This window comes from Rhipicephalus sanguineus, chromosome 11, assembly GCF_013339695.2.
Source record: "Rhipicephalus sanguineus isolate Rsan-2018 chromosome 11, BIME_Rsan_1.4, whole genome shotgun sequence".
Taxonomy (NCBI): domain Eukaryota; kingdom Metazoa; phylum Arthropoda; class Arachnida; order Ixodida; family Ixodidae; genus Rhipicephalus; species Rhipicephalus sanguineus.
Window position 1 is genome coordinate 60,239,139 of NC_051186.1, and position 24,868 is coordinate 60,264,006.

The 24,868-nt window shown below is 44.2% G+C and overlaps 2 protein-coding genes across 4 annotated transcripts in view; both read left to right on the forward strand.

Moving 5' to 3' along the window:
- The window catches only part of LOC119374544 (uncharacterized), a 122,866-nt gene that overhangs the window by 80,355 nt on the left and 17,643 nt on the right, over positions 1-24,868 (forward strand). The window lies entirely within an intron of this gene.
- Positions 371-24,429, forward strand: LOC119374545 (papilin). Of its 3 annotated transcripts, XM_037644690.2 has the most exons (8): positions 371-513; positions 5,085-5,117; positions 11,287-11,349; positions 12,826-12,903; positions 13,981-14,061; positions 16,889-17,062; positions 20,601-20,780; positions 24,149-24,429. In XM_037644690.2, the coding sequence occupies exons 1-8, from the start codon at positions 459-461 to the stop codon at positions 24,274-24,276; spliced, it is 792 nt and encodes a 263-aa protein (XP_037500618.1). In that variant the 5' UTR covers positions 371-458; the 3' UTR covers positions 24,277-24,429. The 3 variants fall into 3 exon arrangements, with proteins under 3 accessions (XP_037500618.1, XP_037500620.1, XP_037500619.1); XM_037644692.2 differs by lacking the exon at positions 11,287-11,349; XM_037644691.2 differs by lacking the exon at positions 5,085-5,117.

Genomic DNA, 24,868 nt, shown 5'->3' on the forward strand with positions numbered 1-24,868 from the left:
GATACAATGCAACGTGACAATAAGATCGTACTAACAATAGTCTTAAAAATGGCATACGGTTCGCTGGCAAGAAGCGAAACTTAAAACATCATGACGATATTTATTTCCAGCCGTTTCGGTCGATTCTGGCTGCATGTGCTCGTGAGGACGGGCTTTTTCCTGAAAGGAGGCGCTTCTTCTTCCTCTGTCCGACACAGTGTTGCGCTCGATGAAATAATGGGACTCTTTAAATAATTGTATAAGGCTACTTCCATTTTGCAGCAATAAAGACAGCATCCGTATGTACACTCAGGTGTCGCATGAACCTTGCGGCACAATGGAGAATCACTGCTGTAGTACAAAGAAACAGCGCCACGTTGCCGTGTGAGCGTTGTTACTGTACATGAATCCTTATAATCCTTCCACACCACGCTGCACGGTCACACGCAGGTTCGGCTAAGTAACCCTTGGCCACCGCAATGGGGCTCCTATTCTGCTGCCAAGCTCTGGCCATGTGCATCATCATCGTGTCCGGTAGGTGACGTTATTTTCAATCCTGATATCTGAGTTGCAAAACTGTTCACAGTTAATCAAATCGAACGCATGTGATGTGTCGCTTTATGCAAGAATTCAACACTTCCTCGTACTTTTGTCTTATCAGTGCCTGTTGTTTCAATATCTCCATAGTAGATCGCATTCCTCTAAAAGCGGAGTTATTAGCCCGATCTTAATTACATTATCAAATTTTACCGACCATCATTCGGCCAGTTTCTGGCGTATGTCTCAAAAAAAAAAAGAAATGAAATATTAAGGCATCTTCGCATCAGTGGCACCAAGCCTGGAAGGACAGCGGAGCTAGGCGGTCTTCCTTGTTTCAACTTATTGTCTTTTTTTCTTCCTCTCTCTCTCTCTCTCTCTTTCTCTCTGCGTTTGTATCTCTTTTTGTCTTTGTTTATTTCTATTGCGCTCTTTTTCTCTCTGGCTATTTATTTTTCTCTCTTTCTCGCCCTTTCTATCTTTTTTTTCCTTTCTTGCCCTTCTTTCTCTCTCTCTGCTTCTCACTTCCTCTATCTTTCTATCTCTCTCTCTCCATATTTCTTTCTTTCTCTCTCTGAACTCGTTCTCGCCTATCCGAGTTATTGCACCCCACGCCGGACAAATCTGCGCCTGTCGGGCGCACGTGTTCGGGGAGCAAAGCAGGTGAAGAATGGGACGAAGAGAGCGCGCGACGGCCTAGTTATTGTGTTGCACGCACAGCTGTGCAAGATACTAGGCGACGCGAGATGCCTAGTACCTGCCAATGCCAAATGCAATGACAAAGAAGGTAGAGGCGGTTCGTGATGATGACCGTTTTTTTTACAGGGGCCATGTCAGGGTCACCCAACAACTTGTGGTTTTCAGCGAAAAATATAATTAGAGGGTCTATTATACATCTACATAGATGAAAAGTGGACTATAAAATAATATTTCAGTGCAAAACAAGCCCTAGAAGTCACTGGCTTAAACCCCGCCCACCACCGGCGACCGCCCCTTTGCCATGACATCCGCGACGTCATGTGCAGCAAGGAGCGGAGCCGTCGTCTTCTACCAAAGTTTCAGCTGGTGCAAAGCGTTCAATTTCTGTGCCAAGCTGAAGAAAGCTAAAATATCTCGATTTTACGCGCAGCTGACCGCGGTACAATATCTTTCGCCGGAGTGCAGACGCTCGCACAGCAATCTGCTTGTTACGTCACAGCTCGCGAGTGCGCCACTCTTGCCAGACTCTCAGTCCACTCCTGTGTTTATAAAAATATTCAATTATAAATACAGTGCACGACTAAATGCGCTAAAATCCCGCCAGATTATTTGCGAACGCACAAGGATTAGCCCACATAAGACAACTTGCGATCGAAAATTGGGTGTCATGGCCACTTTAACACCTCGTAGCGAAACGCGAGCTTCAACAGTTCCGCTGTAATAAAAAATGCCAGGCCTGCGCTGAAACCGCAGCACAGTCACAGCGAAAGCAGGCAGAGCAGCGTTTCTAGAGCCCGTTGTAAGCCCTCTTGGGGCTACTCACTGATCTCCACTGGGCTACTAATACAAGTACACTAGCAAGGTACCCACTACGCCATAAATCACAATTTTTGTGAAGTTGGGAAGCACCTACTAAGCCAATATTCGTCATTCTGCGGCGAAGCGAGGCATCAGCTACACGTCTGTAAGGCATTATGTGCACTTTGTTGAAGCGACGACTGATGACGATGAAGAATTATGGCTCAGTCCTTTGTAATGGGTTGGAAGCTTTAAACGGCCCAACAGTTATGTAATTTGCATATGGTGACGCCCGGTCGCTATTTCCCTCTCCTGTCATGCTGTATAACATACGTTGACGTTGGAGAGAGAGGGGGGGCGAAGAACTTTATTGAGACCTCAAGGAAATGGATCATGCGCCTATGGGCTTCCTTGGCAATCAATACAAGTGCACTTGCGAGGAAACCACTACGCTATAAATCATTGTAATTTTTGAGAAGTAGGGAAGCGGGCACTATGCCATTTTTCGTCATTCTACGGAGAGCCGTGGTACCTGCTAAAGGCATGTAAGACATTATGCGCACTTTGTTGGTGCTGTGCCTGATGACGAAGATTTACGGCGGATCCCTTTGTAATGGGTTGGAAGCATTCAACAACCTACTCGTTGGGCAATTCGCATTGTGTGACGCCTGGTTACAGAATTCGCGTTGTGCGACGCTTGGTGCTCATTTTACTCTTCTACCACGCTATATTGCATTTGTTAATGTGGTTCCTTCCCGACATGAAGACTGTATAGGGTCTTTTTGCAAGGCAGTGTCAAGCACCGGCATGGCTCAGAGGTTGAATACTAGGCTCCCACGCAGAGGTCCCAGGTTCGAACCTCGTTCTATCCTGGATTTTTTTTCTTATTTCGTTTTTTTTTTCTTATTTCGAACGATAGTGGTTACGGACAACGGCGGCGGCGGCGGCAGCGGCAGCGGACAACTACAGCGCCAAAAACGGCCGCTGAAATGATCTCATAACAGTTTTCGCTGTAAAACAGTAACTCACATGGCAGCTGCTACAGAAAGCTTAGGTACGACTTTTTAACCAGAGCCCATAGATTGGAACTAGATTCCATAGGAACATAAAATTCGGAGGTGAAAACTACAGTCTTTCTAGGTTTTAATCACACATAGAAATAAACATGCCGGGGTGGCCCTGTAGTACTTGATGTGATGATTTTAACAGTAAACTAACTGAGTTTTACTGAAGGAAATCCCCTAATCAAAGTAGAATTCGGACATAATGAAATTCCAGGCAAAATTAACGGGAGCGTTATGTATAAAAGACAGAGCGCAGCGTTCCTTTAGTTCACAGAAAATGGGCCTCGAGACCAATACACACTGAATAGTTAGCCTGATATTTTATCGCTAATTTGAACAATTTCTTAGAACAATACCTGAGCAAGGATCCTTGTAATAATACTTTCATTCATCCCGTCATGTGGGCCGTCAGTTCGACGGAATATGCGGAAAATAATTTTACCCAATAAGAAGGTCATATAAAACGTGGTCGCCTATGCACGAGAATCCTATGTGTATTTTGGAGGGAAAGTGAAACCTACGGCTGTACTTAAATATCTTTTAATATTAGGCCTCATTGGCATTCATACAATGTTAGTGTCATCTGGAGTTGAAAGTGACTGAACGGCACTTAACAACCACAGCATCAGTCAGTTACATTCATTCAAGATATTACCCGGGGATTGTAGTCATCTTTAAAGGGCTCTGTACCCAAATTTAACCCGACAAATATGATATTGCAACGCGTTCCTTGTATCGTCCTAAGGTGAATGCAAAAAACTTGGAGGGCGCTTGAGCTTCGCCTTCAACAGTAGAACGCACTAGCGTAATATGACCCCGTTCGTCCCACCTTCTCCTGTCCTGATGTAGAAATGCACAGTCCAATGTTTTGATAAAGTATGTGCTTCGCGTAGATCGTTCGACAGCGCCACCTGTGTTAGTTGCACAGAAATTCACAACGTTATGTACGAATTGGCGTCTTTTTCGAAGCTCTAACAAGTAATAAACACTTTACAATTTGTAATTCCTACAATGAATACATCGCAAGCATGTTCAATATGTTATTTATTTCTAACCAATCAAAACGCCTAGCATGACACCTTTTTTTCCAGCAGCAAAAATGCTTGAAGGACGACGCTGCTGTCGGCGCGGAAACCGACTTCGGAGACGACCTTATTTATTTATTTATTTATTTATTTATTTATTTATTTATTTATTTATTTATTTATTTATTTATTTATTTATTTAAACATATTGCAGCCCTGTTTATGGCTATAGCAAGAATGGCACGTTATATAATTCTAGACAACAAACAACAAAAAGTGCAAGGAAATACTCCAAATGGTAAATTTCCTTGTGGCTTTGTGCGATAAACGGGTGGTTTTCAATGTCCCCGTCTTTTACAAATGGTGAAGTAAACACACTCATAAGAAAAAAATAAGCTTACAAGTCATTAAAATGATATTCAATACAACTATGAAATCTTCTAGTGAAATATCAAACGCTTTGCTTTCGCCGCTTTCACTGGTGCAGCAGCAGTTGTCAGGGCCCGTAGCAAGAAAACGGCTGATCAAAGCCGCATGCATAATTTGGGGCTATGGGCCCCTTTAACAAATGAACAGCACGCTCATGAAGAACAACTATGCCCCATTGTAGTGTTGGGTTCCACAATGTCCACTGTGCAGGTTGGAAGCAATTTTGAACAAATCACGTCGTAGCATAACTTTCGTCATTGTCGAAATGTTATCGGACGCAGTTGAATAAAGAGGTTTTGTTACGGAAACATGTTTATCTTAACATTGTACTGTACGTCTTAAAGGAATAATATTGGGAAATGTCTAAATAACCTTTGCTAGTAAACCGAGTCCTATTAGCAGCATCTCTGTAATAAATATTATAGCAGAGCTTAGAGACAGATATATTACGACTCTTTTTTTTTCTGTAGATATTTTATACCCTCAGTAGAATGAATAAAAAGCCTTTGAATAATAATTACACCTTCTTGTTTTTCTTTTCTTTTTTTAATAGGAACTGCGTGCATGCGAGCTTGCGAGAGTGCGGGTACGTGTGCGTGCTCTCTTTGCAGACATTTATTCTTGGTGGCCAGTTAAAGAATGAACAGTGTAAAGTGGGAAGGAGATGTATTGTGAACTAAATAAAAATGTCCTGCCCTACAAAAAAAAAGAAATAAAAGTTGTGTCAGCTTCGCACTATTTGTTCCAAGCTTGAAGGAAGAGCGAAGCTGGCTGAACTTCCCGCTTTAACTTTATTTTTTCTTTATCTCTTCTGTTTCTTTCTCTTTCTTGCTCTTCCTTTTATCTCTTTTTTTCTATCTATTTCTATTTCTTCCTTTCTCTCTCTATCTATTTCTTCCTCTTTCGCGCTCCTTATATTTCTTTTTCTTCCCTTTCTCTCTTTGTTTTTCTTTGTTTCTCGTTCTCTTTCTGTCTTGCTCTCTGGTTTCTCTATCTCTTTTTCGTGTCTGTTTCCCTCTATACCTTTCTCTGTCATTCTATGTCTTTCACTGTCCTTGTTTCTTTCTTTCTATCTCTCCTTCTTTCTGTTACTTTGTTCCCTTTATTTCTCTCTTTGTTTCTCTTCCTGTCTTGCTCTTTGTCTCTCTATCTCTTCATGTCTTTGTTTTCTTTATTTCTCTCTAATTCCTATATCTCTAACTTTCTCTCTCTTTCTTTCTGTCTTTCTCTTTCACGAGTTTCACGTCCTCCAGAGTTTCGCGCGCTCCAGAGCAGAGTTTTCCTTTAACGTTCGCAGCTGCTATACTCGGTAGTGTGGCTTGCCTAATTCCTGTGGCGCATACCCACCTGTGGTGTTTTCCACGACTGAGCACAACTTACCGACAGCTTGAACAACTTCGCTGTTACAATTGCGCGAGGTGTCACATAGGAAGTTTATTAGATGCGAAGTATCTTAAGGCGGAGCTCAATCCGGTGGCGGTGGTGGTGGTGTGCGGCGTGACCACCCTTACTGCGCATGCGCATACCCTCTCCACACACCCCCTCTCCACTCACCCTCTCCCTTTCCCTCTCCCCTCTCTCCTCCCCTCCCTCTCCACTTTCCCCCTCCCCATTTCCTCTCCCTCTCTCCCTCCCCTCTCCACTCTTCCTCTGAAACGCGGGCTAGACAGCCGAATTCTCTCCTGCTCAACGCCGCGATGAGCTCGAGCGCATGCGCGTCCCCTCCCCTTCCCCTCCTCTCCACGCGCCCCCTCTCGCCCGCCTGTCGACCGCGTTCCCCGCTCGCCCTGTGAGAATTAACGGCCAGGCTAGTTGGACGATACGACGCGCGTAGCGTCCCTCTTCGCGTTCCCACGACGCGAGGTCGGTAGCATGCCCAACGAACGCCAACGGAACGCGATCATGCAAGTGCTCCGGCTTCGCATCGCCTCATGGTCCCCTTTAGCGGGAGATGGTGTAATTTTTTTATTTCTGCGTTCTTTCTGTCGTCAACACATCGCCGGTAACAAAAGGTAAAGCTCGGTCGAGAGCAATGGCGCACTCGGTATATTTTTTCACGTCGAACCTGTTTTGTGCCACATATGTGTCACCGTTATTTATGCTGTACAATGCATGAATCTTAAAAAAAGTTTGTTCCCTATCAGTTTACGCAATCCCAAATCGCTTACCAAGTGGATTGATTCCTCGTCTTTTCTGCGTACATACTGCGTTTAGAGGCCTTAGCTGAGGCCATTCTATCGGAACAATGTTCCACCGCACATACGTCTGGTATGTGGCAGTATTTGTGACTGCCAGCAATATATTTCATGGTCTTTTAACCATGCTTGATAATTCATAATAACGGTAACGGTGACCCCGGCAACGCCGTGTGCGTATCAGTTTGTAATTCATTCGCACTGTTCCGACCGCTTCATTCAGTAGGATTTAGACAGGAATAGAAAACATTGAATTAATCTCATTGTCATGCGGATAAAGTTTATTTTAATGCGGAACGGCACAGATTTCTTGAACAAGCTCCCCTTTCCCACCAAACACGTTTAAATAAAAAATTAAGGCAGCTTTGCACTAGGGGTGCCAAATCTGAAGGAAGTGCGGAGCTGGGCGGTCTTCCTTGTTCCTCATTATTTTTCTATTTCATTCATCATCTGTTTCTTTATTTTCTCTCATCTCTGTGTTCCTTCTATGCTTTTTTTGTCTGCTTATTTCAATTTCTTTCTTTCTCTCCCTCTCTCTGTTTCTTGCTTTCACTCTCTTTCTATCTCTTTCTATCTGTCTTTATTTCTTTCTCTCTTTCTTTCTCTTTCTGTCTTTCTTCCCTTTTTTTCCTCTCTATTTCTCTGTTTCTCTTTCTTTTTATGATATGACTTACTCTCTGTCCTCCTCCTTTACCTCCTCCTCGCTCTCGCTTCCCTTTCCCGCCACCTTGCTATCCTATGCTGTGCAAGGCTATGTTATGTGCTCTGCTAGCCGGCCTGGGTAGCCGAGTAATTAGGACGCTCGCCTTCGGAACCTGGGTACGCGGGTTCGAATCCCGCCTCGCCAACAAATTCTTTTCGCCAAGTCTTTCTTTCTATTTCTTTTTCTCTCACTCTCTTTCTTTATCTTTCTTTCTCTCTCTATGCACTCGTTCTCTCGCCTGTAAGAGTTATTCCATCCCACGCCGCAGGATTTGGCGCACGTGCTTTAGGAGCGAAGCCGAAGATGGAGAGGAGTGAGAGGAAGAAGAGGACGGAGGTAGCACGTGCCGAGTCTCGATGATGATAGTTTCTGTTCGCACTACCCGGCGCAACGATAAGGTTAAAGGGGCCCTGCGACACTTTTGCGACTGCCTTATTTAGCACAGCAAATGCGTGTAGTTAAGAATGCCGAGACGAACGCAAAAAGAATTATGCAAATTGGTGCACGAAAAGTGAAGTTATTAGTCCTCAAAGTTCAAAACTCAAGCAGACGACGACGAGAAACGTTTTTTTCGGATTTCACTCTCCCGCTGACGTCAAAGACCGGTTCCAATCACCGCGCGCGTCTTATGAAGACATACCGGAAATGTCACCTCATGGTGGCCTTCACACAGTACATTGCTACACCTCTTTTTGACGGCGTTGTTACCATGCTTACGACAAACGACGTCCGTCAGCTAGCAGATGCTCCCATGATTTGTCGCGTAGTGCACAAAATGAGTCTGGAAGATCTAACAGACCTCGAGCGCGAGCTCTTGCGACGCAGCGATTGCTTGCATGTCGTGCACGCCATTGCAAATTGAAAGTGCGTCGCTGAGCCCCGCGCAACGCGAGGATGGCTCCATGGGCCCAGACGAAACGCTAACGCCCGATGACGCGGAAGGCGTCGGCCGGTAAGCGTTTAGAATTTTTTTTTTCGTTGACAGCATCGTGCCGAACTGAGCGTTGCGTGTTTCGCAGGTGCCGGTGGGGCCGGTGTCGCTCGATGCCGCAAAAGACAAAACGCGGAAGAGTATCGTTTGATTACCATTCCACAACGCACCTAGCGTCGTTTTCGTTGTTTTGAAAATATATCAGTTAGAAACAGGAATCATTTGTTTCTGAGAAAGCATAAAAAGTGTTTTTGCTCCTCTTAGACCTCCGTAGTATGGCCTAGCTACCACCATATGAATATTGCACGTCACGTGTCGCGTCAAGCCAATAAAAAACGAACGGGCTTTGTCGTCACTGTCACATGACATCACGTCACTTCCTGTAACAGAAATAGCCGATGTGTGTCGCCATAGTGCGAAATCAAGGTAGTTTATCCCGTGAATTAAAATTATAACCGCTTCGATTTCGGCGTTGCCACTTGCGCAACAATATCGGTGCATTCCACAGTGCCAGAAGAACCGATGAAAAAGACATGCTCAAATTGTGTCGCAGGGCCCCTTTAAAGAGCTCCGCTCTTTAAAACTAAACCATCTCGTTGTAGTTCCTTTCGTCGGCAGCACATATTTTCGGAATTCATGTTTCAAAAAAAAAAAAACCGCGCCCTGATTACTTAAATGCCTGACTTTTTTTATCAGTGCACCATGGAAAATAACTTAATGCGAAGCTTGATTTCCATATTTTAGGCTACTTCAAAAAAAAACGCAAGTATCTTAATAACGCACATAGGCGTGCATACAGGTGCCTTTGTTATATTCTTTAACACCCTCATCCGCAGTGCCATCAAAGAAAACTTTATGCGCATTTCAAATACGTCACTTCCTCGTATAAATAAGTAAATACCTGTTTCGTGTTCTATTTACGGTAGCTCGTTATCATTTAAGAAACATTACGGCCAAATCAGTGAGAACTACAAGACTATAATGTTCTAGTAGTTTATGTGACAGAACCTAGAAGAAGTAAAACATAACTATGGTTCGTTTGTGCATAGCATGGCTTATTTTAGAACGGTATTAGCCTAGACGAACCACGGCCATGACCATGTCATGTGCGCTTAGACCCATCTCTCGTCGGTGGCAGCAGTGGCCTGCCATGACTGAACAGTGAATAGGCGAAAAAAAACATGGCTGACCCCTCCGTCATAGGAATCGGTATAACACGAAAGTGAAACGTGTCTTCACAGAAGTAGTGCTTATTGTGTAATGATATATCAGAGCTTGTACAACGTCTATTCGTGTTTGGCAGCTATAGCACCGTTTGGCGTGGATGCACCCATGTTGATAACATGTCTCTATCGCGACGACTAACGCCCATGATCATGATTAAACTGTTGTGGTAGCTGACGGTGTGAACATATATTTGGACACAGCGAATCGTGAATCCCGCGTAAGGATGATATGAACAAGCTCATAATCAACACTGGTACCCGGTATGCGCTTCTTCAAAGCGTCGTCAATTAAGGAGAGAAACGGCATGGTGTGCGCTTTCTAGTAATGGGTAGCCGACGCCTGTGCTCATGCATACATAACACGCACTGCGCTTCAGCAACACGGGAGGTAGAGGTTCGTAGCCTGAGCCGCAAACGCGTGCGTCCCGCTGGCCTCTGTCTCGCAGGCGCTGCTCTCGCTCCACCAAGGCACGACATTCGCCCGTCGAAATCGCATCCTTTCTGCAACGCATATTGCAGCAGTTTTGTTAGTCGGTGCTCTCGCAATTGAAGCAGTCGGCGACGGAGAAATCCCGTTGGCGCACGTGGAAGATGCACTACTCCGATGAGCCGACGCACGCTAACACGAAGCCAAAGGCAAAGAACGTAACTGCGTCAAGGGTGCCTCGGCGACGCCAGCGCGGCCACTCTACCTCTCTGGTATCGAGACGCTTTAACCATGACCTCAGATATCGCGTGCAATCTCGGAGTAAGCGCTAGTAAGTGTCGATCGTGAAGCGTTACTTCTTTTCACATCTCCCAGACGGCGGCACCGCCCCGCTCCACCCGCCGCGAAAGAGAATGTGTGAAAGATATAAGGCGCGTTCGCGCCGTGCCTAGCATGTCCCGAGATGGCTCAGTGGGTAGCGCGTCGGGCGCTTGCCGTCGCGGCCGCAACGTCGTGGGTTCGATTCCCAGCGGGGTTTCTTTTTCTTGGTTTTTTTCTTTCTCACCCGTTGGTGTCCATTTTATCAACGTCATATCCGTGACGGATGTACTTGGTGGACCCCGGCATAAAACACTTTCGTGTTAAAAAAATCATATGTGACGAAGAAAAGCTAGCTACTTAAAATGACTCCCGGTTCTATACAGTAGAGAACAACTGGAATATTCTGGTAAAATTGTAGTGTCATTCTAGAAATCGCTTGGTTTCTCCGACTGTTTAATACTTTACAATGTTACAAAGCCCAATGTGTTTCTACTCAATGGTTTTCAATTGTCCTGCGAAGCCACACGCTTTCTAGTTCGATACTGCAATTTTACCAAGATTTTGCAGTGGGTCTCTACTGTATACAACTGGGAGTTCTTTTCGGTAACTAACTTTTTTTCGTCAGATTTGATTTTTGCGCCTATTCACTATTCACTTGTGACAGGACGCAGTTGCTACCACCGAGAGATGGCACCATGCACAGATGCCCCAAATCCTGGCAATGTTATGGGACTTTCATTTTTTGTGTCGGCTTTTAATTTCTTTATTCCAGTGGTTCCGAGTCTCGAAAGATGTAAACTTACAGTGGATGTGACTGACCTTGCCCAATCTCTATTATTATATCCCTGATTCCATAATGGACTGCCCATCTCTTGCTAATAGTTTCCCAATAGGCCTCTGACTTTTTCTCTAGGTGTGTCGTCTTGTTTAAAAACGGATCCCCAATTTTCAGGCTTAAATGAAAATGCTGTACGGAGTGAAAATGGAGAAAGCGGACTCTCTAACATGAATGTTGGTAAGCAAGACAGAGTATCGGAAATATTTTATTCCTTATGTTCTGCATATTCCTGCATAAGCAGTCACTATGCGAAGAGGCTTTCTCACAGCTTTCACTGTATCGCGTGACAGGCAAGCGCTGTGGGCATGCCCTAAAAGATTTTGACTGATCATTTAGAGGTAGTGGTGGTTAAACATAGTAGTTCTACGTCATGCCTGCCTATAATTCTTAATAATTGGTGTTGACACAGTGCAGACAGCATTATTTTTTACTCATTTGCGGTACTGAAGCCTCAGTGCCTCAGTATTTTTGTTTCATTCGTCCAATTTATAAGACGCACTGCGAAAAAAAAACATCACTGAACACTGCTTTTCTTACAGAACGCTAACAACAGTCGTCTTCTTTCCTTCGTTTCCCACAATCTAACCTTAAAGGGGCCCTGCAACACTTTTTGAGAATTGTCAGAAAACAGTGCCGATCGATAGTCGAGGCTCCCGAGAACATGCGAGCCAAAATATCATAGCGCTGCGCGTGGCCTGGAATTTACATTTAATTCTCAAAGTCCGCTAGATATTGCTCCCTCTTCTCTCTACAAGTGATACCATATACCGTAGTTTCTGCGTCATATACCCAAGTCCGCGGCCATTGGCTGATTTGAGCATCGCGCACTGTGTAGTTCCCGTGGCGGCCACGTGCCTGCGGGCGCGCTCGCGATCACAGTGAAAACAAGGCGCAGTTCGAAGGAAAAAAAAATAAAGCACTCAAGTTCATGACGCGCGCTGACCAAGGGACGCAACTTCTTTGCCCGTTGTCATCCCCCTCCCTGCGTAGCTTTCAGCGCGCTCGCTAGTACGAGAGGGGAGAGAAAGAGCTTGGAGCAAGCGATGGTCCCCTGTAACATTGTTCGTACTTCACGGATTCCAAAAATTTCGCGGCATGCGATTCGTGAAGCATCATGAGCTAATATTTAGACTATTCCATAATAACTCAGAAATGTATTGCAGGACCCATTTATTATTTGACAAGCTCATGCGACTTCATAGCTCGAAATTAAACGACCAAAATTTTTTTAAACTGCGCGATGAAGACGGGACGACAGCAGGAACACATACAAACAAAAAACACAACCGTTTAGCTAGTTAATATGTCATTCGACAGACATTCTCTCCTGAAGTATTTGGTAAATTCTGAGCTCGTCTACAGCAAAATTGGTAATACCTTGGTTAGCTGGCATAGCATGCCTCCGACCTCGACAGTCAATCAAATAAAAGGAGCATCAATCAATACGTCTGCTGCGTCTGGGCTCTACAATTTATGGAATAAGCGGCTATGTTCCAACTTACTGATAAGACGACTAGCCGTTTAGCTTCTCTATTACTCTACCACAAATAATTAATGTGCTAAAATACCTTTGCCGACCAGTTCAAAGAAAGCTTCACTTTTTTTTTGTTTGTTTGTACCGGCTTTTTCACACAAAACTGGCCCAATTTTCAGGCGAAAATGGTGGATCAGATGGAGGGTTGCAGTTTCTACCCGGTGGTAGACCTGGATCCGGGAATAACGCAGGATTTGGTAACCGTATTCCTTGTTTTGGCATTAGAAATAAAGTCTATTTTTTTCGTCGCAGCTGTTCGTTCAGGCAACGCTATAGCGAAACTCCCTGTATGATGGCGACATACTACGGTTTACTGTATGCTGGACACACAGCGTATACTTGTTGCAAAACTCACTGATTACCCATGGAATGGCAGCCGCATCTTCCTGCCGCATATATATGTGCTTGTAAAGACATAAATTCACTTAGTTGGTAAAAGATTCATCGGGGAGGAAAGTAAAACGCTGAGATACGTACGCAACAGAAGAGTTTGTCTTTTTTTGCACAGTGTGGCCATTGGATTCCTAGTCGGCGTTTCTGTATTCTGTAACTCTTCCCTTATCTACGTGTCTGCTGGCCTTAGCTTTTTTCTACGATGAACATAGTTGCACCTCTCCAAAGACTCGAAAAGAGCTGGCCCAACATCTCATTTTGGGAGGTTGCAATAGCACACAGTACTACTGTGTCGTACAAGCTTCCTTCAAAGAACTTCCTTATGTTAACCCGTTTCAAAATTTGCCAGCGTGCCAAAGCATGATGTAAGGAAAAGCCTTACCACTATTTTTTTTTCTATTCAGCAGTTCATAAGTACGCCGCTAATAACCATAAAGACCCTTCTGAAGGTAACACCACTTGTTGCACGAACATTTGTGTAGTCTTAGTTTTACTTTACATGCATTGAGAACAATATAAAAATAAAGTTACATTTTCGAACGTGTGACATGTTATATAAAAACAATATTTGTTGATTAGTTATTGCGCTCTATTTGCATAGCGATGCGTTCGTGAATAAAATATCTAACTGATCATGATATTACGGGTAGTTTCTGGAAAACAACTGAACGACATACAAAAATGTTAATATTTTTAGGAATAATGCACTACCCGGCTGTTTTATGCGTTACACATCGCAAAAAAAATAAAGAAGTCTATTTGACAAACGTGCTAGTTCTTTGGTGTATGGGTTGATTTATAATTTTAACGTAGTGGATGATGGACTTTTGATTTCTTTTTCCATGAGTCAGTCGTTATAACGCAAACTGCCTTACTTTCAGGCCCAACGGGAAACGAGTTACCTAATGGAAACAACCCTATCGGCCATCCTACCCCTCTTCCATGGAATATTACAAAAATAGGTATACGGTTTTTTTTTTTAGTGTTCTGTTATACACATTCGTTATCGATAGAATAAGCTTCGCCGTTTCATCATACACAACATTCGCACACTTCAGAGGAAGTTATATTGGCAAGCACTTGTCAAAGTAGCATCGTACTTGCAAAACTCAGTGATACAATTGTTCACTATATTTCAGCGGAACAAGAACGGAGGAAAAAGCTATGGCGCACATACGACAGGACACAGCGCTGACTATCAACTGTCGTATGTCCTGTCGTATGTGTGCCTTAGCTCTTTTCTTCGCTCTTGTCGCTGTAACATAATGAACCAGTACCAACTAGCCCAGTTCAATGCAGTCTTAGAAACGATTGTGTGGAACTGACCGAATATTTTGGTAGACCTTCTTGATCAGATCTTCTTTGTGCTAACTATTGTTAACGAGGCTAGAGCCTTAGATGCCACATCAAACGCGAAAATTGACCGTCGGCGTCAGCGCCCCGCGTCGTCGGGGCACAGCACCAGTGATGGAAAAAATCACCACGTGATGGCGTCATTTGTGACGCCATCATGCAAATTATGACGTTACGTAACGTGACGTAATGTCACACGAGGCCGTCATCACATCACATCGTAGCTTGGTGAAAGGTGGGCCGATCATGGAGGCACACCAAAACCAGCTGAGGTGCTTCCGATCATGGAAGGCAGTGCAAAAACCTCGCTAGGTTTCGGAGCGAAGCGGGCAAGGATCAATACATCGACTGAGAAGAAAAAGAAGATGGCTTTCGCCTTCGAGTCGTCTTCGGTGAATACACAAGGGACCCTGTGATTTTTACAGCTCTTTTTCTAGCTTTTCTATACACCACCTTGCCTCAACTGGTAGAGGAGCTGAAACGTGGTGTTTCTTTTTTTTTTTATTGCGGCTTTTGGAACATTACGGATGAAATGCAAGCTAGATAGAAGTGTACCATTTTGCGAACTCATCCACAGGCGTCTACCTCGCTTTAGTGAGAGGCAGGCGAGATGCATTCTTCGTAGTTAAGCATAATAAAGGAATGCACGAACCTTTTCTGTGTCGGTGGGGGTGTACGTGTTAGTATGTGCGTATATGTGATCACTGTATGTATCACATTCATTACCCGACACCCATTGAGTAGCCAGCCAGGTGACAAACAAGGTTAACTTATCCGGCAATACTATAAAAATTACTCGCTGGATGTTTCTGAGGCGAGTGCATAGAACCGCTGAGCACATATCTGTGATTACAACGCATACCTAATTATTCATTTTATTTACTATTTTAAAGACTCAGTAGAGGGCACTACATAAAGGGCAATAATATGCAACACAAAAAGGGCTGGATCAATGGCAAACCTGAGTATATTGGTAATAACGAAGCCTACCACTGCGACAACAGCGGCAACCCTCTGATACGTCGACTGTTTTAGTTGGGCGTCGGCAACAGATCTAAGGACGCCGAGTGCGACCCATTCCAAGTGGCAGCATGTGCCTCCGCAGTGCAGCAGTGACTCCCAACTTAAGCTGACTATTAACTGCAGAGTGCCCGTGTGCCAAGCTTTGTTTCTGCAAACAGCAAACATTGGCAAGGTCAACCCGAAACCCTTCGCTACTGCTGCAGTATGGCCCAACACTAAAGATTGTTTAACAGAGGTGAACAATACGCACACAGAAAAACGAGGACGATGGCGAAGACGAGATCACAACGCTATTGTATTTTCTGTTGTCCTTGAATTGTTATGTCTTCACTTCATTCTGCGGTGTTGCACCAGGAATCTCTTATTAGTTTTCTTCTAATAGATATTGCGCGCTGGTATTGTTTCTGCACTGCAATACTTATCTCCGAGAAGAGTACAATAGTGTGGCGAAAGAGTGACATTCACTTCTTCCGCGTGAGACCAATGGTGAATAGGGCAAACTTGATAGAAATCTTTTATAAGGTCAGCCAATCCAGATATAAAAATGGCAAAAAAAGCCATTTCGCAAGTAAACTGCAAGAAGAGCTAGGCTAGTTCCACGAAAACTCTGTTTGGTGCTAAATATACTCAAGCCTACAGAGCTTTAAGTAAGAGCTTTAAGATTTAAGAGACTAAGAGTTTTAAGTATTAATAAACTAAGCACGCTTGTCCTTTTTGTATTATGAGTTTTTGTATCCTTCATAATTTCATACGCAAGGCCACTTACGCCTCTGCAAGACGAAACACTTGAAAAAGGTGGAAATGTATCTTGAAAATTCCAAATTATCATGCGAAATATATATATATATATATATATATATATATATATATATATATATATATATATATATATATATATATATATATATATATATATATATATATATATATATATATATATACACGCCCAATGAATGATGACTTTCGGCTCTCCCACAGTATAGGGTGCCACGGGAGTACTTCCCGTGGCCATAGCCCTTCTATGCTATGAAATAGGAACATATGTTACACATGCAATGACAGGTATCTTAAGATTGCGGCTGGCATGAATACTAATGGATACAGATAATTACTGTTGGTCTGCTACACCTTGAAATCAAAAATTTCTTTCCACAGTCATTCATACGTTTCGTCCTTCAAGAAAAGTGAGCCTCTCATATAACCCATTCTGAACACTTCGAGTTGCACGATATCCTCTGGCGACCAGTAGATAAATATAAAAATACAGGCAAGATGGCAGCAGCCTTCGACTTACCCCTATAGCAACAGGAAGTACACTGAATATATCCTGGTTGTGTTATTATTTTTGCACAAAACAACCTTTGTTTTTCTATGCTTTAATGAAGCTTCATGATACATTCTTTGGTGCTATAGGGAAGAGACCAAAGCGATGCATGGAACCACCAGAAAAAGGCGTCTGCCGTGCATTTATGCCGACTTGGTATTTCGACATTAAACTACAGTTGTGCAGAATATTTATCTACGGGGGATGCGGTGGAAACGACAACCAATTCAGTCGCGAAAAAAAGTGTCAGGAGGTCTGTCTACGTGAGTACGCACCTTTTTATTTCTCCTGCAAAAAATTATAGCAGTCAGTGACTAGCTCCAGCTTTTTATGTTTTTACAGGGACCTCTATGGCTCGATATTGCCCGCAAGCGTGAATATTATCGCTCGCCCTGTAATCACTGAAAGTAGATGCCAGTGAAAAGAAAGATGTAAAGAGATTTGCATAATTTGCATATGGCATTTATCTGATAACAGCAGGATATTAGTGGTTAACCATCACTTAACAGCAGCAGAATTTTTCAACAGCAATTGCGACCACACTACTAAACGTGCTATCACAAAGTTCACGAGGTAGCTATTTCTTTATCCCATCAGGTGTAGCATAAATGTTCGTACAGTGACTTTACAGCCGAGCACAAAAGTTTACGGACCACTCGAGCGTGTGCCAAACTTCCTGTCTGCGCCCCCTAGCGGTGCGCCATCTGCCGTCGACAGCAGCGCAGGGCCGGAACAGGGCCTTCTTGTTATTCACTGGTATAGCAATTTTTTATTGCCGCGCAGAATATTCTTAGTTAACTGTTTTCATGCAAAGCGATTATGCGCGGTATGAGCGTCACATTTCTACTTTGATAGCAGTATCAACGCTACGATGGTGGGCTTCGAAACGGTGTGCCGTTGGGTAGATATCACTTTGTGAGTATTGCGACTGATAACTGTTATGCTGATAGACTGCTCTCGATGCAGAAGCACGTAGCCGCGGCTACCGAAGAGCGCGCCGCTTTAAGAAGTGAAAGGTGGAAAATATTCGTGCTCAGTGAAAAAATTACACCATCTCCCACTAAAGGGGAACATGTGGGGATGCGAAGCAGAGTATGGGTCGACCTAAAGTTCCGTTTATCACGGGCACCTTGCCCGATGTTAACGCGACTGTAGTTACTGTTGCTGTTACTCGTCCCGAACTCTTGTTGGAGCACGCCACGCCGGTTCATCGCGCGTCTGCAGAATTTCGTTCCCCGACGCCATGACGTGATTGCTGAGAGAGCGTAAGGGGGAGAGGCCACAGCGTCTTACCCAGCCCCTCACACAGGTCCGAACGCGCTAACGTGTGTCATTGCATTCTGACTAGGATTCATTCATTCACAAAACTTTATTGAGGGTCCTGAAGCCCAGTCTCTTCAGACCGAGGCGGGCCGCGTCCACGCCGGCACCGTTAGGCCGAGCCTTAGGGCGCCATCGTGAACCCTCTGGACAGCCCGTAGTTGATCCTCATACGAACAGCTGGAGATAATCTTCTGCCAGTCAAGCCATTTTTCTTCGGGGTTGGTGAGAGTCGCGGGACAGCCCGCCAGCATGGTCTGATTTCAATGATGCCATCGCATGCGTCACATTCTTTTCTAATTTCGCTTTCGGGGTGAATTTCTTTTACAAAATACGGAGTGGGGTACGCCCCAGTTCGCAGTAAACGTAGCGTGACTGCCTGAGCCCTGTTCAACTTGACGTGTGGCAGTGGGAATTGCCTACGCCCCAAGTAGTAGTATTTAGTGATCTCGTTGTAAGTTAGTAAATTATCTTTATGATTCCCGGAATGGCAGTGGGCGTAGGTTCGGTTCTGACCGGCACGGCAAGCGAGTCCTCGTGCCAGGTCATTCGTCACCTCGTTGAGGTTGACCCGAGCCTCGTCCACTTGTCCCATATGTGAAGGAAACCATCGGATTTCAGTTTCTATAGTTTCTACATTGCCGATAAGTTTAACCGCAGTCCCAGCGACAAAGCCCTTGTCGAAGCTCTTAATTGCTGTTTTGGAATCGCTATAAATGTAAGACCATTCTCGGTTCCTGATAGCTAAAGTAATCGTGGCTTGCTCCGCCACCGTTGATTCCTTAGTGAACAGGGTGACGGCGTCCCGTACCTCGCCCTGGCTGTCGACCACCACGGCCGTGTAGGCCTCTTTGCCTTTGACCCAGGCGGTGTCTACGAGGGCTGCCTCTTGACCTACCTGTTCTATTTCTTTCAATAAAGCTTTCGCTCTCGCCTTTCTCCTGCTAACATTGTGCTCCGGGTGCATGTTTCTCGGGAGAGGGGTGGTTCTGATCGCGGCTCTAAGTTCCGCGCTCAGCCTCACCTCGGCCTCCTTCGGGTTCCTCGATCTATTGGGGTCTGTCCCGATCGCTTTGAGTATAAGCCTACCCGCGCGCGTTTTCGTCAGTCTTTCCTGCTGCGCCATCTGTTGCGCTTCCGCCATCTCTTCCATCGTATTATGTACGCCTAGACTCATTAGTTTCTCGTTCGAGGTGCTGTTAGGTATACCTAGGGCAGCCATAACTAGCTTTCTGATAATAATATTAAGCTACAACGCGTTGATTCATCGCGCGTCTGCACAATCTAGTTCCCCGACGCCATCACATGATTGCTGAGAGTGTAAGAGGGAGAGGCCACAGCGTCTTATCCAGCCCCTTACACAGGCCCGAACGTGCTAGCGCGTTCCAGCACACATGTTTTTGCGTTACGCCAAGCTACGACAGCCGCGCTACGACAGCATACGGCGGCTCGGGCCCCTTAAGTGCTCTGCACGTATCATCATCAAGGCGGTCGAAGAAGAAGAGGAAGAAGACTTCTCCTTTGCGCGAGTGCGCGCTCAGATGGCTACGCTAGGTGGTAAAAAGCGGACGGTCGTCAATGGAACTACGGACACAGCCCAGCGCAAAAGCTGCTTCGCATATAAAAATGGCCAGGCCATCGATTAAGGGGTGCATGCGTCTAGGGCGTAGCGCGGCTGTCGATCGCCGCCAACGTAGCGGAAGTGTCGCAGAGAGGCTCTTTTGTGGTTTTGTGGTTTGTAAACTGTTGTGGTTGACTGTAAGTATGTGGTACTAGAGTTCTCTAATGTGCCAGCTACAAACGAGATATCACTGGCGCAGAGGCTTCTGTTACGGGGGGAGGTGTGAGACAGTAGCATTTGCGAAATGCAGGGCTAGGGGTAGTACTTGTTGTAGTACTCGTAATATAAGTAGAAAAGTTGAATCGCTTGAATAAACCTATGTGGACTCCTTTTTTTTCAAGGACATCACTGTTTTTGGGGGTTAATAAGGAGTATAATAGGGGTAATGCTGCAAGCACACATAAAGATAAATTTTTGAAATTTATATCGATCTCGAAATATATTGCAAGCATAATTTACGGCACTGGCGTAGCCAAAACCCAATTTTTCAGTTTTGCATGTGTATATACACGCACACATACAAACACATGCCCGAACATACATAAAGCCGCAGGTCACGGGATCGAATCCCGGCCGTGGCGCCGGTATTTTCGATGGAGGCGAAAATGCTTGATGCCATTGTACTTGGATTTAGGTGCACGTTAAAGAACTCCAGGTGGTCTAAACTTCCCGAGCCCTCCACCACGGTGTCTCTCATAATCATATCGTGGTTTTGGGGCGTTAAACCCCAACAATTATGAATTATTAACATACATAAAGAATGACTGAACCACCTCCCCCCCCCCCCTCCCGCGAGAAACATTTCTGGCCACGCTCCTGATTTGCTGTTTCTCACCTGTGTCTCACCTACTTCACTGCAGCTGGAAAAATACCAAAACCAGTCTGTGGCTTACAGCCAGTACCCGGAAAGACTCAAGCATTTTGTAGGCGGTGGCACTTCGATGCTAATTTCGGCACTTGCAGTCTTTTCTCGAACCACAAGTGTGCGAAAAATGCTAACGGCTTCTACACGTGCAGACAATGTATGAAGAGATGTAGCAGTAAGTGTGTCTTGTTTTTCTAGTTGCTTCAATCAAAAGTGCCTGATGTCATAAACCCACGCTTACATCATTTTGGAAGGACAGTAAGAAACTTTTTAAAACAAAAGTTTGTACTCTCTTCTAAAATGCACATGACAAGTATTGCGACCATAACTAACCAGCTTATGTGTCATACCAAAATGATATTTTACCCGTTGTTTTCACAAGAAAGCGCGCCACAAACAAGCCTTGGAAGATTTTGTAAATAATATGCATAGATAACTTTACTTCAAAATAGTGCAATAATTACAGAAGCACGTTTCTAAGACAAGAAGTGGGCGTGAATAAAGAACGAAATATTCCTAGTTGAAACTATGTCTGACCTGTTAACTACGGTAGATTTGAATTCCTATAAAACGAGCTATCACACTATAAAGACAGATCTTTACGCTACGTCGCACCTTACAAATTTGGACTGATTTTGCTAGAGACATGCAAGTTCGTGTTGGCCAGAAAGCGAAAACTGAAGCTCTTTTGTTAGGCGTGGTTTAAGGGCAAAATTTTGCATACGCGTTTCCACTAATTAAGCCAAAGTTTATTGTAATCTCCTGGTTTAGTGATAATGAGCGACGCTTCAAATCCCTTACGCAACCGCCGAAGTATAGCATCCGTCAGAGGTATTCAATGCCTACAATGCACGATGTGCTCAGAAAGACGAGGACATGGTTTATATCCCCGTTGCTGAGGTCACATTTTGACGCAACGAATTGCAGAAGCTCCCACGCAACTCAATTCAAGTACCTAACAATGAATCCCAGTTTTAACGCATAAAATTTTAGGTAATTGACAATCACGGTTACTAATAATAAGGGAGAGGGGTTCCTGCTATGAAAAAAAAGATATTTGTGCAAATTTAATTTTGGATGTTTCAACGTATTCGTATTGTTTTCTTCAAGTCGAATGAGTTGCGACGACGACACCTAATGTGTGTTATAAAAGGCACGGCTTTTAACGCGTTAGCGTTAAAGAGCCTCGGCCGCAGGAATTTCGGTGTAGGTGCAGGTGTCGTTGGTTGTTAGAGAAAAATCGGTCAGAAGTTTTTGTCTATGAGCGAAAAATAGAAATAGATTTAAATCAAATTGTAAAAATATTCGGCAAGAAAGGGAACCGAACCCAGGCCTCCTGCGTGCCATTCAGATGTTCTACCATACAGCCATGCCAGCACTCGGAACTACTCCGAAAAAAAAAATAATAAACTGTACAAGCGTCCTGTAGTAACACGAGTCCCTTTATTGTATTTAGTACCTCGTGGTAAAAAGCTAGAATTACACCAGGCGTCACACCGCGTGAATTGCGTAACGAGTGGATGGTTAAAAATCCCATTCATTACAAAGCGCTCACAGTTAATTAGTCATCATCATGAGCAAGAGCAGCAACATCGTATGCAGCTGCGTGTATTTCCTCACGGGCGCGTAGTGGTACTTCGCTGAGTCACAGAGAGATGAATTATGGCTTAGTGGTCACTTCGAAACTGCACTTGCAGTAGGCATGCAGTTTCGAACGTTCAGTGCTCCGCACAAAGACGTTCTTTCCCTCGCGGTACGGTTGAGGTGTCCACTTAGAAGCGAAGCCTGACAAACGAATGAGAAGACGATGCTAACGGGTCCCGATAACACTTTCACGTTCTACTCTTGAAGGCGGAGCTCAAGCATCCTCAAGATTTAGGCATTTAAATGCTTTTAGCTACCGTTGTCGGCGGCCTTCAAGTGACCTTGAGCTAATGCCGGCGCTGTTTTCCGGGCATTTCAAACGAGACTTCCGGGCACTCAAACGAGAACATCCTGGCACTGAGACGAGAATATCCTGGCATCGCGGGGAGACATCCAGGCAATCAGCCCGACAGTTTAAAAAAATGCGGTTTTTGGCAGTCATCCCTTCGTACGGGAACGCAATAAATACCCTGGCAGCGGTTCGAAGAAATTTCAAAATATATCGCTTTAGAGCTCTTAGTGTTTGTCCAGACTATCACTGAAACTGGAACTGTTTGTAAGCTCACATTATACAATTTACGATGGCAATGTTCCAAAGGGAGATATGGCTCCATACACTAGCTATTCTAAACGCGAGCGCAAAGCCTGTGCTCTACTGAACGGCAGCGGTGGGCAAGTAAACGGCGCACTACCAGGGATAACCTTGGAGGCGCGGGGTGCCACATTCTTCGAGAGATGGCGCCAAGTTTGCTTGTATATATATATATATATATATATATATATATACACAGCAATTATATGGACACACTCAGCGGGTTTTTGCCGTCGGCGGCACCGTCACGTCCCTTATATATATATATATATATATATATATATATATATAAGGGACGTGACGGTGCCGCCGACGGCAAAAACCCGCTGAGTGTGTCCATATAATTGCTGTCGCAATAATAGCAATACTACTCTAACACCGCATAAGATGTACAATATACCCGAAATACACCTGCGACACATAAATATACTTTTTAAAATATCATGTCCAATGACTCCTCATGTGGTAATAGTGTGAGAGTCATTCCAAAAGCGTCGTTATTTGGGCCAGTTGGTATGAATTTATCGTAAAAAAGCGCAAAAACGTAGACGCTGGTAGACATGAAGGTAAGAACAAGCGCAAGCACTGTGCCTGTTCTTATCTCCATGTGGGCCCACATCTCTCTTTTGCCGCTGTTTTTATGATGGGAGTTATTGTTTGCTTTCACTGTAAAATATATATATTTTTAAATTAAAACGCAAATTCGGCAATTGTTCGGAAAGGCTACCGGCACTTCTCCACGTTCTAGTAGAATTGTTTATGTTAAGAAAAATGTGACATTTAGATCGTAAAACAACATTCTCTTAAAACGATTGGGAGGGAAATAGCAAGCAGTCGCGCTTTAAATGCTTAACTTGTTCCATAATACTAAATACAACAATAAATGACTAAATAAAAAATCAGTAAAATAGTCTTAGTTATGAAACTGGTGAAATGTTTTAAAGCATATTCACTCAGAGTGCTACGTGTGAACATGAGTGTCTGAGCAAGTTAACGTTATATTTGAAATTGTGTTAACTGCTGTTCTGTTATTAACTGGAAGCACAGATTTTCTCAAGTGTTCGCTCAAGGCGTATCCGTGACGCTACGGTGCACACGTGTACGCTATGGTGTACGTAATTACTGCAGTCGTCGCATACAAGCGTGAGAGTGCTTACGTTCCCCAAGCTTTATTGTATATGTGCAACAACATGCACAAAAAGTATTATACATTTTTGTCATTGTTAATTCATCATTATGCAGAGAAGCTGTTTACAACATGAAATTGTTTTATTAATTTTCTTTTTGCCTTTTTGCCTCTGATTTAGTTCTCAAAGCCACCGAGGTATGCCAATTAGCCCGTCAGTCGACTACAGCTCCAAGAATGCAGCAGCAGCAGCAAACTGCAAACCGCTCATCAGCTATCATGTCTTTAGCGAGTACTAATGCAGAATAATAAGCATTGTGCACTGAACGAGTCGGTAGGTATTGCGAATTGAGTGACCGCATGAGAAATACATCGTTGTTCATTGGTATTATGAATAATCGTCATCGCCACGCAAACCGCTTATTCTAAGTAGAAACAATAAAGTGATAGCCTTGTTACAAATGTTCGCCTGGATGCAACTTCAATGCGTATGAGTTTTCACCACATGTGTTCTGCATTCCTCTAAGTAACAATACAGGGAAAACCGTCATGAGTTTTGTTTCAACAGCTGACAGCTAAGAATAGATAGCCTCACTAGGTGCGCAATAATCAGTTAATAAATTATTGATAATCCAAGACTCACTTATTGACTTTATATTGCCTCTGGGAATACAGTCGTCTGCTCCCCGCCTGCCGCTCTTCGGTAAGCATATTACTTCGTAATATGCTTACCGAAGAGAAACCACGCTAGCCCGGCGCCGTATACTTAATCTTTACGCAGGCTTAAACGCGGACCTTAAACGCAGGCTTAAACACGGACCAAGAGACGTGCCTGGAAGAAAGGCCAACACGGACAACCATATCAACCTATATGGGTCTGGAAAACCCTGCCCTTGAATAA